The 15,141-nt window shown below is 40.6% G+C and overlaps 2 protein-coding genes across 3 annotated transcripts; both read left to right on the top strand.

The window, feature by feature from the left end:
* Positions 1-4,766: 4,766 nt before the first annotated feature.
* LOC128872047 (L-lactate dehydrogenase-like) lies at positions 4,767-10,832 on the top strand. Of its 2 annotated transcripts, none has more exons than XM_054114340.1 (5): positions 4,767-5,221; positions 7,992-8,121; positions 8,543-9,008; positions 9,491-9,732; positions 9,981-10,832. In XM_054114340.1, exons 1-5 carry the CDS (start codon positions 5,130-5,132, stop codon positions 10,143-10,145), a joined length of 1,095 nt encoding a protein of 364 aa, XP_053970315.1. In that variant the 5' UTR covers positions 4,767-5,129; the 3' UTR covers positions 10,146-10,832. The 2 variants fall into 2 exon arrangements, with proteins under 2 accessions (XP_053970315.1, XP_053970316.1); XM_054114341.1 differs by lacking the exon at positions 4,767-5,221 and adding an exon at positions 6,898-7,037.
* A 660-nt stretch (positions 10,833-11,492) lies between these two features.
* LOC128885030 (L-lactate dehydrogenase-like) lies at positions 11,493-14,866 on the top strand. The gene is made up of 8 exons (XM_054138770.1): positions 11,493-11,725; positions 12,228-12,354; positions 12,679-12,796; positions 13,084-13,257; positions 13,376-13,549; positions 13,685-13,802; positions 14,268-14,391; positions 14,685-14,866. Exons 1-8 carry the CDS (start codon positions 11,493-11,495, stop codon positions 14,847-14,849), a joined length of 1,233 nt encoding a protein of 410 aa, XP_053994745.1. The 3' UTR covers positions 14,850-14,866.
* The last annotated feature ends 275 nt before the right edge of the window (positions 14,867-15,141 follow it).

The following is a 15,141-nucleotide window of genomic DNA, read 5'->3' as shown; positions in this document are numbered from 1 at the left end:
GGAGTAATACTAAATTCTCGATGAAGGAGACTTTCAAACTAAAAATCTCCATCGCCAGTGCGATTAAATGTTGGCTGTTTAATCGCTGAAAATTTGAGGGGTATCTCAATCCGGATTTAATTAGATTTGCAGCAATAATTACCTGCGAAGTAATAAACACACGATGGCGTATTCGTTTGAATTAATTTTTAGTTGGAGCCCTTTGTTAATTTTCTGGGTGCGCCACTGCTGGGACGCATGAATTACGCGCCAAAGCAGCGGTTAACGAATGCACATGCATTATCCCGATGCAATTACCATATCAAGGTCTCGTCGGTGATCTCTAACACTGTCCTAATTGCTGCGATCGTCAATTTATTAAATTGCTCTATTACGAAATCATCCTCATCGTACTTTCACCGGCGCTCTCTCCTCGAAGGATGTGCTCACCCACTTTGAGCACAACCTGTGGGCGAGTCGAGCGTTGTTCATGGAAATGCAGAACATTGTTCTTTGTGTATTCCTGAAGATAAATATATTTTTGGGTACGGTGCTCTGACGTCTTCTTCTTTTATTATTCGTCTGAAAATGAAACAAATATTTATTTGTTGAATTCTTTTGGTAGAACAAGAAAGCTATATAAATGTTAAAACAAAGAATGCTGACGTGTGACAGAAGTGTCTCTGTTCGAGGTGTCATATGAATGTCTGATCATGTATTGTATGATGGATCGTAGCTTTGCATTATCGATATTTAAAAATTGTAAAACAACACAAAAGATAATTCATCAATATTAATAACTGAAAATCATAATTGCTTTCCTGTGCTTGCAGTGAAGACATAAGAATGCTAAACAAAAGTAACTTTAATTTTAAATTGAAATGCAATTATGTTTAAATTAACGTTAAGTCCAAAAGTCACGAGGAAACAGATTTTGCTACAAGCTTATTTTTAGCCCGAGCGAAGCGCATACGCGATGTTCTCCCGGCAGTCGAAGTGTTAATGTAGGTCAAACAACGTAGTTGGTCGTAAATTTCTCTAATATTATACATCGTCTCGCCATGAAACTGTCAACAAAATTCAAATTAATATAGAATGGGTAAATTTAAACGTGTAAAATGAGTAACGCTGAAACGTGAGGTTGTTGGGTTATGAAATATTAGACTGTGGATAACGTTCGAGAGCAAGGAAAGAGTGTTTGTTAAATTAGTTTAAACTAATTTTATCCATGGAGGAAACCACCACCACGGAAAAGCAGATTTAAAACTTGAAGTAACACCACTTTGATCAGAAATATTCAGTTGTTCGGAACGCCACGAAGAAAGGTTGAAGAACTTATTAATCGATACGAGTATGATTACACCACCAACTGCAAGAATGGCAGCACTATATGTACTGCAAATGACTTTCTGCCACTTCATACTTTAATATTTACAAGAATAACGCAATTTTAAGATAAAAGATTATTTTTCTATCTCGAAACTGATATTAATTGCGGATATAATTTGTTCGTATTGGGAGCATATAAAGAACAGCTAAGAGTAGCAATTTATTTACGTGTGCACATAATATCTACTCGATCTGACCACCTATTAAAACACGTTTTTATTTGTTTTCATGGCTGAAGAGAAATACGATCAACCTTCGCGTGGTCCACGTGTAAGTTATTCTGGTTTCTCTACCTCTTCACTTCTCCACTCCCTTTTCTACTTTTCCTCTTCTTCATTATAAATATATATTTTATTTCTCAAATATGCGACTGCCTCTTAAAAACCAACTGACAAGTCTTCTATTCACGAATTTGGAACTCCTTCTGAAAAACAATGGAAATCTTAATCTTGGAATCTGTATATAGATGAACCAACGATGCATAAAAACATGTCCTATGGCATATAAAAATACACATCTGGAATGACATAAAACCGGTTGGTAATTCACGAATGCAAAACGCGTGCAAAGTTCTTATCCTGAATTTGCTATCATAAAGACCAACAACTTCGAATGTCAGGTGCGAGAGTTATTTTAATGTCATTCTTCTAAAGTGCGAGGCTGCCTTTTTGTTGCGGGCTAATGCTTCTTCCACACCTAGTACTTTAACAATGACAGATAAAGCAGTTGCAGAGGCGAGAAGAAGATATTACGAGGATGTACGTTTACAGAGTCACGTAGGTGAAGAACATCCGCGTGATCGATTCTCGGAAACTTGCCTCTCGTGAGTCGTTTCGTTTTCATCTGGTAACGTCTGTTCAGATTAGATTTGCTCATAGACTTCTTCCAGGAAGTGGTCACGAGTAAGAAACTTTTCGTCAATTGTCACGATTCTCGTCCTTTAAAAATCTTAATACGTTCGTGGACATAACTCGTTATCGAAGCGATGCAAGCCAAGTGCAATGTCTGCTTTTTCGGAGATATGGAATCAGAAGAACATGGGAGCCAAGATTCGTGAGTCTTGATTTTGTTAGAAAAATAAATAGTTCATTTAAATAATTGTAGGAGTAAAGAGAAAAATCAGGAACGGAGATTCGAACCCTCGATCCTCGGATTTACAGTTGACCGCTATACCTACACGACCAATCCCTTGTTGTACTCTTGTTGGATTCCTTTTGGGTATGGGTGGCGCGATACTACGTAATTAAGATAAATGTTAGTTTACGTAAAGGATCTTCCAAAAGTTCGTTCAGGATTCTGTTATTTAATAAAACATAAATGGCACGAAATATACCTGATTTTCATGCAATTCCACGTGAAAGACGATGTAATTTCAGTGTCCACCACGAGTACGCTGACAGGCGTAGTTCATTATTGAAAAACGAAACCCTAAAGCCCTTCTTTGGAAAACCTTTCGTTTCTCAGGAATTTTCACGAGTATTACTGTCTTATTCATCGTGTTAATTAAAATCTCACGTAAACATTTTCGAGTATACCTCTCTGCGTTAATAGAAAAGCAACGAACTGGATGGAACACAGATTGAACGCGATTTAGTGACGCATGACGATAAGATTGCGAACTTCCGCGAATGAATGAATATCGGTGTACTATATTTACTTTATAGAGCCAGCGTACGTAACGGATTATTGATTGCAAATCGTTCGTGCAGAGTCACGTGTGCGCGAGTATCCAGGAGGCACGTACGGTTATATTCAGTACCGCGTTTATACGGTTATGCTAATTCGAGACGTCGGCTCTTGGGCATTGCAATTATACTTGCCATCTTCATACGGGAAGCATTTGCGCGCGTCGTTCGACGACACGGGTGGATATGCGACGCTGTTCGATTTGACTTTTAAGCCTGCGCACAGAAGTGCCGTGCGTATAACGAATCGGTGCTTAATTCCCTTATTAAACCTCTCTTTAATTTTCTCGTCAATTTCGTCGTACGGAACGCTCGACGGACGGTAATGCTAATGATTATAATTATAGAATCCACGATCGCCGAACACCGTTACTCGGCGAGTATCAATTTCATCCACGAGCGTTTACGCGATCCTGACACTAAAATTAAACGCGAATTCGAAGAGTACTGGGAACAGTACCTTTTGAATATTATAATTTCATCATGTACAGGTAAATTGGAAAGCGGGATAAATATAGGCGTGAGTACAGATCGCGGGCTCGATGTTCGTTGGATTTTATGGGAAACAACAATGGAAAAGGAATTAAGAATCTTCTTTGATCTAGAAGTAATTTGAGAATAAGCTTGGTCTGTTTATTTCGTTTTAATTTTTATTTAATTCTATATTCGGTTTGTACTCCATCTGGAAATTACTGGCGTAAGAATTTCTGTTCGATCTGGAAGTTAGTTTTAGAAAAGATAAGTGAAGCAAAAAACAGAAAAAGTTAAGGAAGAATTTTTACTGTACGTATGTCGTCTATTGCTCCTTGAAATAATTGTTTTTTTAGAATGACACACTCTTCTTAAATGCTCTTCTTAAACACAATATACATTCTGTTTTTACGATACAGACAAAGTGTATCTAGAAGTCTTCAAATGGACGGTGCGTTCCATGACATTGAAATATTTGGGACTAAAAAAGATTACCGTTAGGTTCGAGAAAGCGTGAACCTGTAAATTACATGCCGTTGCCTTTCAAACGGAGAACTACATAGATCCTGGCCATGTGTTACGCTACTGAGAAGAAAATGAAAGAAGAGTGAAAACCTAAACACTTTTATTTAAAGCGACAGTTTATCGATCGTCGTGACAGGAAAACTAGTCTTTAACTTTTCTTCGCGCTTTACATAATTTATTATTACGTCGCACTTTGAATAACAAAAACGGTATCTCTTTAAAGTGCATTAACGAAGCTAACAACCCACTCAATTTCACATCAACTCAATTACTCCATTCCAGAAAAACGAATGATAAACGTGCCATCCAAACGAATTGAAGGCCCAAGACAAGGGCCAATTTAGATCTAAACAAGCAGGACGCGAGCAGACCACGAGATGGCCAAACGGCTATGAAACGCGACCTGTCATCGTATCTCACGCTTTTGGCAGCAATTGCGTCAGAGACAATAAATCGTTTGCGTACGACTCGTCTGCATCGAACTCGAGGAACCAACACCGACGTGTCTTTTCTCACGTTTCTCCACTAGGAGCATCCTACACCTATAACTCTATCCAAAGCTAGAGGAGGAAGTTAGAGGGGCTAGAGAAACGGTCAGGTGTGAGAGAAGCGGGCGATCCTGTTAGAAGTGTCGGAAAGGATCGTGACCATGCTCACGTAGAGCTTCACGAAATTACAGAGACGCGGAGTCTAGTTGCGTCATTCCCGGTTGCACAGTCTGCGGTATTATCGAGTAAGACTCAACCTTATGGAATTTCGCGGCAACGTGAGGCAATCTTCTTTTCCTGGTAGCGAGCTGTTGCTCGCGCGAACTGTACGGCTGATAATGCGTCGATTGAGATAGCGACGACTATAGTTACAGATAAAGAACAACTTTACCAGCGCGATAAGTGTTTTTAAAAAAGATGCCATTTTGCGGTATTGTATCGGACAGGTGACGCAAGCAGTTTGGATAGGGAGGAAAGCTTTCGGAAACGAGAATCGCTAAGGTGGAAAGAAGTGGAAAAATTCCCCTCGAGTGGTCTTTCGAGTTGTTCCCGTCACTTCCTGTGTCTTAACTAACGTGGTAGCACGCCAATAATGAATTTCTTGGTGAAAGGTCGATTGTTGGCCGAATTGTCAACTCAGTCCAGGATTTCCACCGAGTTTCTTCGACGAGATAATTATCTGAGGTGAGTACGCGTATCTTACTCTGAAATTGTTAAATAAAAACTCGTTTCGATTGCGATAAGGGGGGATTAAGTTTCCTTGCCCACGCGAAAACATTCTCTCGTTGGATTTTATAAATAATTGTCACGTAAAATTATTGTTCGACTTTTGGATTGTTTAGTCGGTAAATTGAGAAGTCCGCTATCATGCGTCACGTATGTGTGACTCGTCCATTCTTCGCGACAGGCCTACGTTGTTGTGTGTGTGACGATTTGCCTGTGTCATGCTCCACGCGACACTCTACTCCGAATATTTCAATGGCCACGAGATACAGTTTATTTATACGTAGTTAACGGATTTGTTATATAAAATTATTTTTGTGTTAGTAAATGTTCTAGGAACGTTATAGAAATTAAATTAAATAAATTTAATATAAATACTTGGTGGTACATCAAATGACTTGAAAATTTAAATAATGTAAACGTACCTCTGAAAAACATATTTACACTCTACGTCGAAAATTATCCTTGCCAGTCGTAATATTAAAACTCCTGCAAAAGTACTTATTCATTACCAGCTAAAAGATCAGTTTTTTTTTCCCAGATTACAATGGAAATGTTGTTTACTGCGCGACTTTAAATTCATTATTTTACTTGCAATTAACATATGTTCATAAACAAGTGAAATATTCTTTCACAAAAAGAAAATTGCCACAAGATAATACAAAAATAAATACGGAATATAAATACAGTAATTCTGCAAATTTCTTACAAGTGTATCGCTCATTACTCGAGTATTTATAACTAAAGTAGGACCTATTATCCGAACATTACAAAACACGAATAAACTATAAAAATTGATCAGGCCCCACGTGGCCCAAAAATTCTTCACTCGTGCCTTCGATATCTTACTATCTTAAAACACCTAATTTATACTATCTTTTACACGTGATTCGTGACTTCTATCAATGCAAAATGTATTCATTCGTACAAGCACTATTAATTGCCCTTGAAGTGGATCATGGAAAAACAAATAAAAAATAAATACAAATTACAATCGTAAGGTAATCGAATTACTAGATCAAGTGAACGTATGTTCAAGTGAACTTGGGAAGGTTGACCTTGCGAAGGACAACCTTGCTCTTGAAAACGACTCGTACGGATTATTGGATTTTTCTGAAGGCTGTCGACTACAGCATCGGAGAATTGTCACCGAAATCGAAGCGTTTCCATCGGAAGCGTCGCTCCAAATTTAACCACGTAATCTGATCGAAATAAAGTAACCATCGCAACATGCCACCAGTCCCTCGTGATACGTATTTTTAGTCCCCCTTGAACGAAACACATCCTGTAGGCTAACTTTTATTGGGCGACCGGTGGGGATCCAGAAGAAAGTGACGGCGGGATCGATGAACGCTCGCCGACCGTGTACGCGTGCGCAAGCGTCTCGCTTTCGTTTCGAAAAATCTTTTACACATGCACTTTCGTATGTTTCCGCCTCGTTGCGTAGCCGATTCATTTGTATCCATTAACCATTCGCGGTTATGAGAAAAATGTCGCCACGTGACGCAAGAACGGCGTGGAAATTCGTGGGAAAGGCGGCCGCGAATTTAGGTTTATCGCGAAGCACGCCTGCGTTTCCTGTTTCATCATCGCGACCACGGCGAGCCCATGGGAGGTATAAAAAGTGGGGACAAGGTCACCCCTGCAGACAGAAGTCTGTGAGCTGTCAGACCAGTCGGACGTACGAACGTTGTTGCACTCTGAATTGCACTCTGTGCTAATCGTGTGTGTAGTGTTACAGTTTTATTCGGTGAAAAGACACGTTAAAGGGGTTAGGGTAGGTATTTTTACTCGTCGTACTAAGAGTGATTCGAGTGGGGATGGAAATGTGGATTAACCGTAACAAGAGTTAGTTATGGTATATGGGTCAAGTAAAGAGCGACCGTTATGGTGCATTTATGTCGTGGAATGCAGTAAATTCGTCGTTTACTCCCTCCCGTTGTATTTATCAGGGTCAAACGCCATGACGATGGACGCCGCGTAATTGGGGTCGCACGTTTGATCTTGATTGCCTGCACGTCGTTAATGATCGACGATCGTCGAATGATCATCCGTAATTGCGAATGTTAATTGTCGGTGTATCCGTAACCTTTGTCAATATTTCCTCGTACTCGAACTGCATATCTCGAACTGCATTTCCGGAATTTGCTTGGGATGCCGGCTTGCCGGGTGCACGTGCTTCTTGTACAAGTAGTGGCATCTCGTGGGATACGTAGTACATGCGCGTAGTGCGCTTTATCTGCAACCTGCAACTCATTCATGTAGATTGGGAAATTGTAAACAAGACGATAAGACCGTGAAATAGGAAGCCTCTCGTGTTTGCGCGGATGTCGGTAGACAGTAAAAATAACCGTAAAGAAATTATATTCGTGGGTTCTCATCGTTGGATTATTCCATGGAATTGTTGGTATCGTGTTTCTTTATTTTTAAAGCCTTTCTAGATAGAATTGGAGCAGAAAGTTGGACTCTTTTGGGGAGGGGGTGTACTCTCGCGCATGTCTTCGAGTAGGAAAGTGGATGACCTCTATGACCTTTTCGACCTTGAACTACTCCACTGCAGAAAGAATTTGAATATTTGCGAGATCACTCCATTTTCGTCTGATATTGAGTTTATGCATGCTTGTGTTTAACATTGAGGGTGACTTTCGTGACCTTATGACCTTGGAAAAATCTACAACGTCAATGTTCTTAGAATTTGACAAACATCTTACAAAATAATATCTACTTTCAGAGCAATGACTTCGCTAAAAGACAAACTTTTATGCACGGTGGTAGAGCCGATCTCCACCGGCAGAAACAAGGTCTCCATAGTCGGCGTCGGTCAAGTCGGAATGGCTTGCGCCATCAGCATCCTGACAAGCGTAAGAATGATGCAATTACCTACGAACTATAAGAATACTACCTAATGTACTCGTCATCGATACACGAACCTCTTTTGGCCACCTTCTAGAGTACTATTCAACATTTTCAAAATCACTAAAGCAGTGAACTAGTTCTTTTCAAGAGAGAAATATTTGATTTCTGGAATTTTTTAATCGTTTGTAAAATAATGCAGATACGAAGTGGGTTCTTATAATTTGATAACCGTATCGTTAAATGGACGATGTCCTTATAATTTATTAATTTCTAGTATTCTGTTTCTAATTAAAAAAAAAAAGAAACAAAAAAAAAATACTGTCAAGTACCTATAGAGCCCAATAATTCTTCGTCTATCGATGATCGTACACGGAATAGAGCTCGAACCAGTTCATCTTCTTCATAAAATTTCCTGTATCGTTGCAGCACGTTTCCAACGAAGTGGTGCTCGTGGACGTGATGGCTGACAAGCTGAAAGGGGAGATGATGGACCTGCAGCACGGCAGCTCCTTCTTGAAGAACGCAAAAATTAACGCCAGTACGGATTACGCGGCCACGGCTAACTCGAGCCTCTGCATCGTGACGGCTGGTGCTCGTCAAAGAGAAGGAGAGTCGAGGCTGGACCTGGTTCAACGGAATACAGACATCTTCAGAGGCATCATTCCCCAGCTAGTCAAATATAGCCCGAACACGATCCTACTGATCGTGTCCAACCCGGTGGACATCTTGACCTACGTGGCTTGGAAACACTCCGGTCTACCTAAGAACCGCGTTATCGGAAGCGGTACCAATTTGGACTCGGCACGATTCCGATTTCTGTTGTCCCAGAAACTCAACGTCGCGCCCACTTCCTGTCACGGTTGGATTATTGGAGAACACGGCGATACGAGCGGTTCGTTGAAATGTTTTTTTTAACAGAGATTACCCGTAGATGCACAGCTGATTGATAATTCTCTCTTATCGGAGATAACCAGGAAGTTGGGAATCTCGAGATAAAATAATTCTGATTAGTTGGCTGATAGAATGGGTCAGTATCAGATAAGGGTGTCTTGGAAAGAAGTTATTAGATGGCATCCGAATTTGATGTTGTGATTAGACAAATTTAGAAGTAGAGAGTAGTGGATAACTTTAGAAAAAGGATAGGCGGATAGTGTTGACAAAAGAAAATATTTTTACCATTACCTTCAGCGATTTTAAGCCTCCAAAAATCGTTATAAAAATTTAAAAGGGTATCATTTTAAGATCTCGAGGTTTCAGAAACTGCAATTCATAAAAATGTTCCAATTTTCTGCGCTTACGATAAAAGACTCGCGATCGCGTTTCTATTCCTCGATATGCTTCGATGAAGTATTTTTCAACGACACACATTTTCAGTGCCGGTATGGTCGGGAGTGAACGTCGCAGGTGTAAGATTGCGCGATCTGAACGAGCACGTCGGTACCGACAAGGACGAGGAGCAGTGGGGCTGTGTCCACAAGCAGGTGGTCGAAAGCGCCTACGAGGTGATCAAACTGAAAGGCTACACGTCGTGGGCGATCGGTCTGAGCGTATCGCACCTCGCCTCGGCGATATTGCGAAATTCTAATCAAGTTCACGCTGTGTCTACCTTGGTTACCGTAAGTCGATAATCTGTTACCTGTTTTCTTTTCCCTCCGTAATTGTATGCATTGAACATTTGTTTTTTTTTTTAAACATACGTTAGTAAATTTTTACAAGAATATAGCAAGTACCATATGAACTTAATACGCTTACGATGAATTCAAATAATAAACATACGCTGAATGTATGAAAAATGTCTTTCATAAATCGATATGATAACGTTACGATGAACGATTCCTAATTAACGATTGTAATTACTTCGCAGGGTTTCCACGGGATCGAGGAGGATGTGTTCCTATCGCTACCGTGCACTTTGGGCGAAGGAGGTGTAACGTGTATTGTAAAACAGAAGCTAACGGAACAGGAAGTCGCTTGTCTGCAAGAATCGGCTGCAAAGATGTACGAAGTTCAGAAGGACTTGAAGTTTTAGAAGTTTCGTTGGAATTTTGGGTGCCGAAATAATCATTTCGTGACGATAAATTGAATTTCACGCCCGTTTCGTTATTTGATTCTTCTTTATATGCACAAAAAACGGGCATCCTTCGTTACTACTTACTTTTCGTTACTTATTCTTTTTTATACGTATACATATATATGTACATGTCATATTTGAAACGTATTTAAATCGCCAAACGTGTTTCGCGCTCGATTACGCACGATACTTTTGGTGCAGTGTATGTGTGTGTGTTACTACGAAGTATTATCTTGTGTGCGTTGTTGTTAAAGCTTTACATTTGTAAAGATTTGTAATGTTTACCAGTGATTTTACGTGACAGTATTCTAATACGATGAATGTGAACGTTTGTTATTTAAATACGGAATAAGATACTTAACTACTAAATCGACGTACAAAAGACACCAAACACGAGCAATCGTAAGTCAGTCAACGGCAAATACTTCAAGTTATTCTCCTATATTTACATGGTGCTCTGTGTAAAAGTATAATACAAATTTAGCAAATTTTGAATAACGTACCTCATAGTATTAACATTGATTGACTAGGCGTTTTCGTACAATCTTGATACCATGAACCTCGTCTGAACGTTTCCTGTTGATGAACATACGTCCGTTTCTTGTATGTTTATAAGAATATTTTAATAAATTAACGTTATGAGTATTTTAGGTGGTGAATTATTCGCTCCTTTAATTGTTGTGCTGCCAGTGGCGTGAAGAGTAGATACGAAGTAGATTAAGAAGTTAATAATTGTTTAAATTTGCTAGCGAAGGTAGTGATTATTTATTGAGGTAGCTTTTTCAGACAAACAAGAACAGAGATGGAAAATATAAAGAACCTTTCGATAGATAATGTATCGCGTTAATACCTGGCACCCATACTACTACAATTATACACTTCAAAGACTACCAACGTTACGCTCCAAAACACACCAATTAATTTTAGACCGTACTCCTTTTCCAACCCCAAGTATACTAATGTTCTTCCAAGACCTTCTTCCTCCTAAAGAAGTCTCAAAACATAAAGTGACCAAGCATCACTTAACTCACTTGAGTAGCAAGTTACTCAAATAATTTCGATTCATCAATAGCCTGAAATTCAATGATTAATCTTTTCCTAAGAAAGATCCTCCACGGTTTAAACAGTTCAAGTCCTGTAACCATGGATTGTTTAACAATTGGCGAACCGAAGCAATGGCGATTCGCATGAACGGGTTATGATCGCCAGCGCCTTCTTTCCTGTCAACTGTGGATCAATTGCATGCGATGTGACATTTCCCACGGGAACGATCGCGATCCGCAAAATCATCGAGTGACAGGAGCAATGGTTTTACTTTCGCGCATGCTGTCGATCCCCACGTTGCTGAAATGTCTCAGGTATACGGCGAACGTGACATCGAGAAGGAGCTTAAAGTATTCGAGCTACCCTCGACGCGCTCTGCCTCCGACGATTTTATCGGAGATCCTCGGCAGCAAGAAGACGGAGAAATTCGCTTCCGCTGACTTTGGCAAGGACGCCACGGCTGGATCCGATTTACAGAGAGCGGTCAGTTTCGTGTAAGCGATCCACTTTGTGCACTAATGACCACCAGACTTGTCCACCAATCGTTTCGTTTTTTAGCAACGATGAAACATTAGGTTGTCGCATATAAAATGTCCTCTACCAGGATGAAGGCCTTTGTGAGATTGAAAGTAAACTCTAGACCTCGCCGAACGTTTTTATTTCGAGGGAATAACGAAGTCGTCGTGTTCATTGATTCGCTTGTAGTTTGAATTTAATTGTTCGACAGTCATGAACGGCGTCAGTTTAGAATTTTTTCCTCCCTTAAATAGTTTTCCAAAGAATAACACTGTCAAATAAATAAAACCGAAAATCCAAAAATTGTATACAAACTTCAAAGTCTTGTAATTCGAGGCCAAATGTTTCTTGATTCAAGGACGATTATTATAACAAACACGATTACTTCTGATCCAAAGGGCGGACATTTTGTACGTTACAACCGAGTAGCAGAGGAAACGAGATTCAGCGTGTCAGAAAAATCGAATCCTTACGTTTCAGACCGGCATGCTTGAAGGAAGAGTTGCTGTGCAAATTTTCAGAGCCAGTGAGGGACTGCTGTCACAAAGTGACGATCGTAGGTTCCGGTATGGTCGGCGTAGCCTGTGCAAACTCAATTTTATTTCAGGTAACAGTGTAAACCGGTGAAATTATATTACACACTGCTAATTTCTGTAAAACATAGTACCAATTAGGATACTAATAAATAAACGTAATGCAAAATAAAATATCTCGAACTACAATATTTTGACAACTCCCCTGTTTGAGTTTCGAGCTCGAATGAAAGTTCATGCACGTCGCACGTGGAAAGCCAAGCCTGGCAATTATGCGTGCGATACAAATAGCCGCGGAAATATGTTATCAGCTAGACAAAACGTCCACACGCACGGTCTGCATTCGCGAAGACGGAAAACAGTTTGTTTTGCGTGATTTTTCTGTTGCTTGATTCTAGAAAATGTCGGCGCACGTGGCAATGGTGGATGCATTCCCAAAGAAGCTGGAAGGGGAGGGAATGGATTATTGCCACGGGTCAGTGTTCATAGGAAATCCACGTATCGACTTCGACACAGGTGAAATAGAGCTTACTTTAGATATACTAATTCCCAAATCGATTTCCTCGCGATGAATTTTCAATGAATTTTCAAGTCTGTGAGGAGTAAACGAGCTTCACGTATTACAATTTTAGGGGTTGTCCAGACAGTTCGTGCCAATTTTTAAGAAACATGTTTATATATATTTATTGAATTCTATAAGTACCATTTTTATAGGTACCAGACAACCCGATACAACACTGATGTATGGCAAAATAAGACCAAGTATTCTACTAACGATATACTATACTCAACGATTGTTTCAGACTTCTGCATAACGAGCAACTCGAAGGTGATCATCATAGCCGCGGGGGTGCGACAGGTCAAGGGTGAATCGCGTCTGGACCTGGTGCAACGAAACTCGGAGATCCTGAAGACCATAGTACCGACTCTGGTTGGGTACAGTCCGCACGCGGTGTTCTTGGTCGTCAGTAACCCAGGTTGCGTTCCGCGTTTCAAAGACGCGTTTAACGGGAATAGAAAGGATCAATGGACGGAGGAATTGTCGTTCGCGAACAATTCCGTGCCGAGAGTAGAAAAGGGAACTTTTACTTTCAGTTGACATTTTGTCGTGGGTAACTTGGAAAGTGAGCGGATTACCGGTCAGTCGAGTTATCGGAAGTGGTACTCACCTCGATTCGGGGAGGTTTCGTTACCTGATCGCCGATCGTCTAGGAATAGCGCCCAGCTCGGTTCACGGTTACATCGTCGGCGAACATGGGGACAGCCAGGGTGAGTTCGGGATCGTCCATGTTTAAAACGACAATGAGAACTTACGGCGCCGCGATCTGTTTTCTTGCGCGATTTAACGGAGGAGAAAGCCAGCCGTTACGTATCGGGCCTGTGTAAACGTTGAACGTTTCCTAGTTCCACTCTGGTCGGGAGTGAACGTCGCGGGCGTCCAGTTTCGCGATATCCTGCCGAATATCGGGTTGGAAACCGACGAGGAGAGGTGGTACGAGATATCCAAGGAAGTCGTCAGACTGTGAGTCGAGTTTGCTAGTTTTCCTCGTTGCCTTATATGTCGTGAAAATTCCTGCGAGGTTAAAATTTTGTTATTATACAATTAAAAATGTAGTACTTATTTTTGCTACCTCTTTAGAATTTACCGATCCTATTTACACTAATTTTCGCCAAAACCTTGCTTTCAGAATTAATTTATTTATTCCTCGGTAAAAATTATTGTCACCCACGTGTCACCCGCATGGGTGGTGTTACGGTCAACGTGTTAACTATGAGAGTAACTTATTTAGTGTGAAATATTTCATTTTATAATTGAAAGTTTACTTTCGATTCAACGAGTAAGGAACAAAATTCTTTGAAAGAATTTTCCCCGTGTGCTTTCAAAATAATGGACACTCACGCTTCTGGGTTAAACAGTTTTAATTAGTCTGTAGAATCAAGATCGTTTTCTCTCCAACAAGAGGAAGAATAAATTTTCATTTTACAGAGGTCCTACCGTGAGATGTTTGAAAGGTTATTCGAACACAGCAGTCGGTCTTTCGGTCGCGGACATTGTGAGCGCTATACTGAACAACTCGCAAAGGGTTATACCGGTTTCAACCTTGATTCAAGTATGGAACACCAGCACTCTTTTAAGCTTCTGCTCGGCGTATCGTTGTTTGCGGTCGGTCTCAACTGCGCAGGAATTTCGCAACTGGGCAGCTAAATTTTTTTTATTTTTTTATTATTCTGTTCGTCAGGAAAATCCTGCGCAGTGTAAACCTGACCTCTGCGTATTCTCACGCCAGTACAATTTTCATGGTTTGCAAATGAATCCCTCTGAATCTTCAATGCTCGTTATCAGCTACATTTCCTTTGTTACGAGTGATTAAAATTAAACTAAAAACGAACGTTTCGTTCCCAGGGTCACCACGACGTCTGCCACGAGACGTTTTTATCACTGCCCTGTACCATCGGTGAGAACGGTGTCACCAACATCGTGCGAATGCGCATCACCGAATTCGAAAAGAAATTGTTCCAAACATCAGCAAACACCGTGTACAACGTGCAAAAGGACCTTAAAACGTGATCGATCCGCCATTATCTCTTCCAAAAGTGTACCGTTCGTCGTGTTTGTCTTGTAGAAAGTGTTTTTTAAAATATATATATCTTGTCGTACGATGCTTAAACGCGTGTACCAGTCCCTTTAACCAGGCTTTGTCTCTCGTTACGCTTGGCTCGATTGTCCTGACGAAGAAACGTTGCGGCAACTTCCTTGAATTAATGGTTGCGGTCGTTTGGAAGCCAGCCTCGATGCACGAGGTAAACACGTGCGATGACGAAGCCTGGTAGACTCTTTTACTTTTCACTTGTGAATCACT

This window comes from Hylaeus volcanicus, chromosome 2, assembly GCF_026283585.1.
Source record: "Hylaeus volcanicus isolate JK05 chromosome 2, UHH_iyHylVolc1.0_haploid, whole genome shotgun sequence".
In the NCBI taxonomy this organism is placed as follows: Eukaryota; Metazoa; Arthropoda; class Insecta; order Hymenoptera; family Colletidae; genus Hylaeus; species Hylaeus volcanicus.
The sequence above is the reverse complement of the archived record's forward strand: the minus strand, read 5'-3'. Positions and strand labels throughout refer to the sequence as shown.

Coding starts and splice junctions, on each gene's coding strand:
- LOC128872047 (XM_054114340.1), top strand. CDS start 5,130: ATGAATTTCTTGGTGAAAGGTCGATTGTTGGCCGAATTGTCAACTCAG. Junction 9,009..9,490: donor AGAACACGGCGATACGAGCG/GTTCGTTGAAAT, acceptor ACACATTTTCAG/TGCCGGTATGGTCGGGAGTG. Junction 9,733..9,980: donor CTGTGTCTACCTTGGTTACC/GTAAGTCGATAA, acceptor ATTACTTCGCAG/GGTTTCCACGGGATCGAGGA.
- LOC128885030 (XM_054138770.1), top strand. CDS start 11,493: ATGGTTTTACTTTCGCGCATGCTGTCGATCCCCACGTTGCTGAAATGT. Junction 11,726..12,227: donor CAGAGAGCGGTCAGTTTCGT/GTAAGCGATCCA, acceptor CTTACGTTTCAG/ACCGGCATGCTTGAAGGAAG. Junction 14,392..14,684: donor CGGTTTCAACCTTGATTCAA/GTATGGAACACC, acceptor TTTCGTTCCCAG/GGTCACCACGACGTCTGCCA.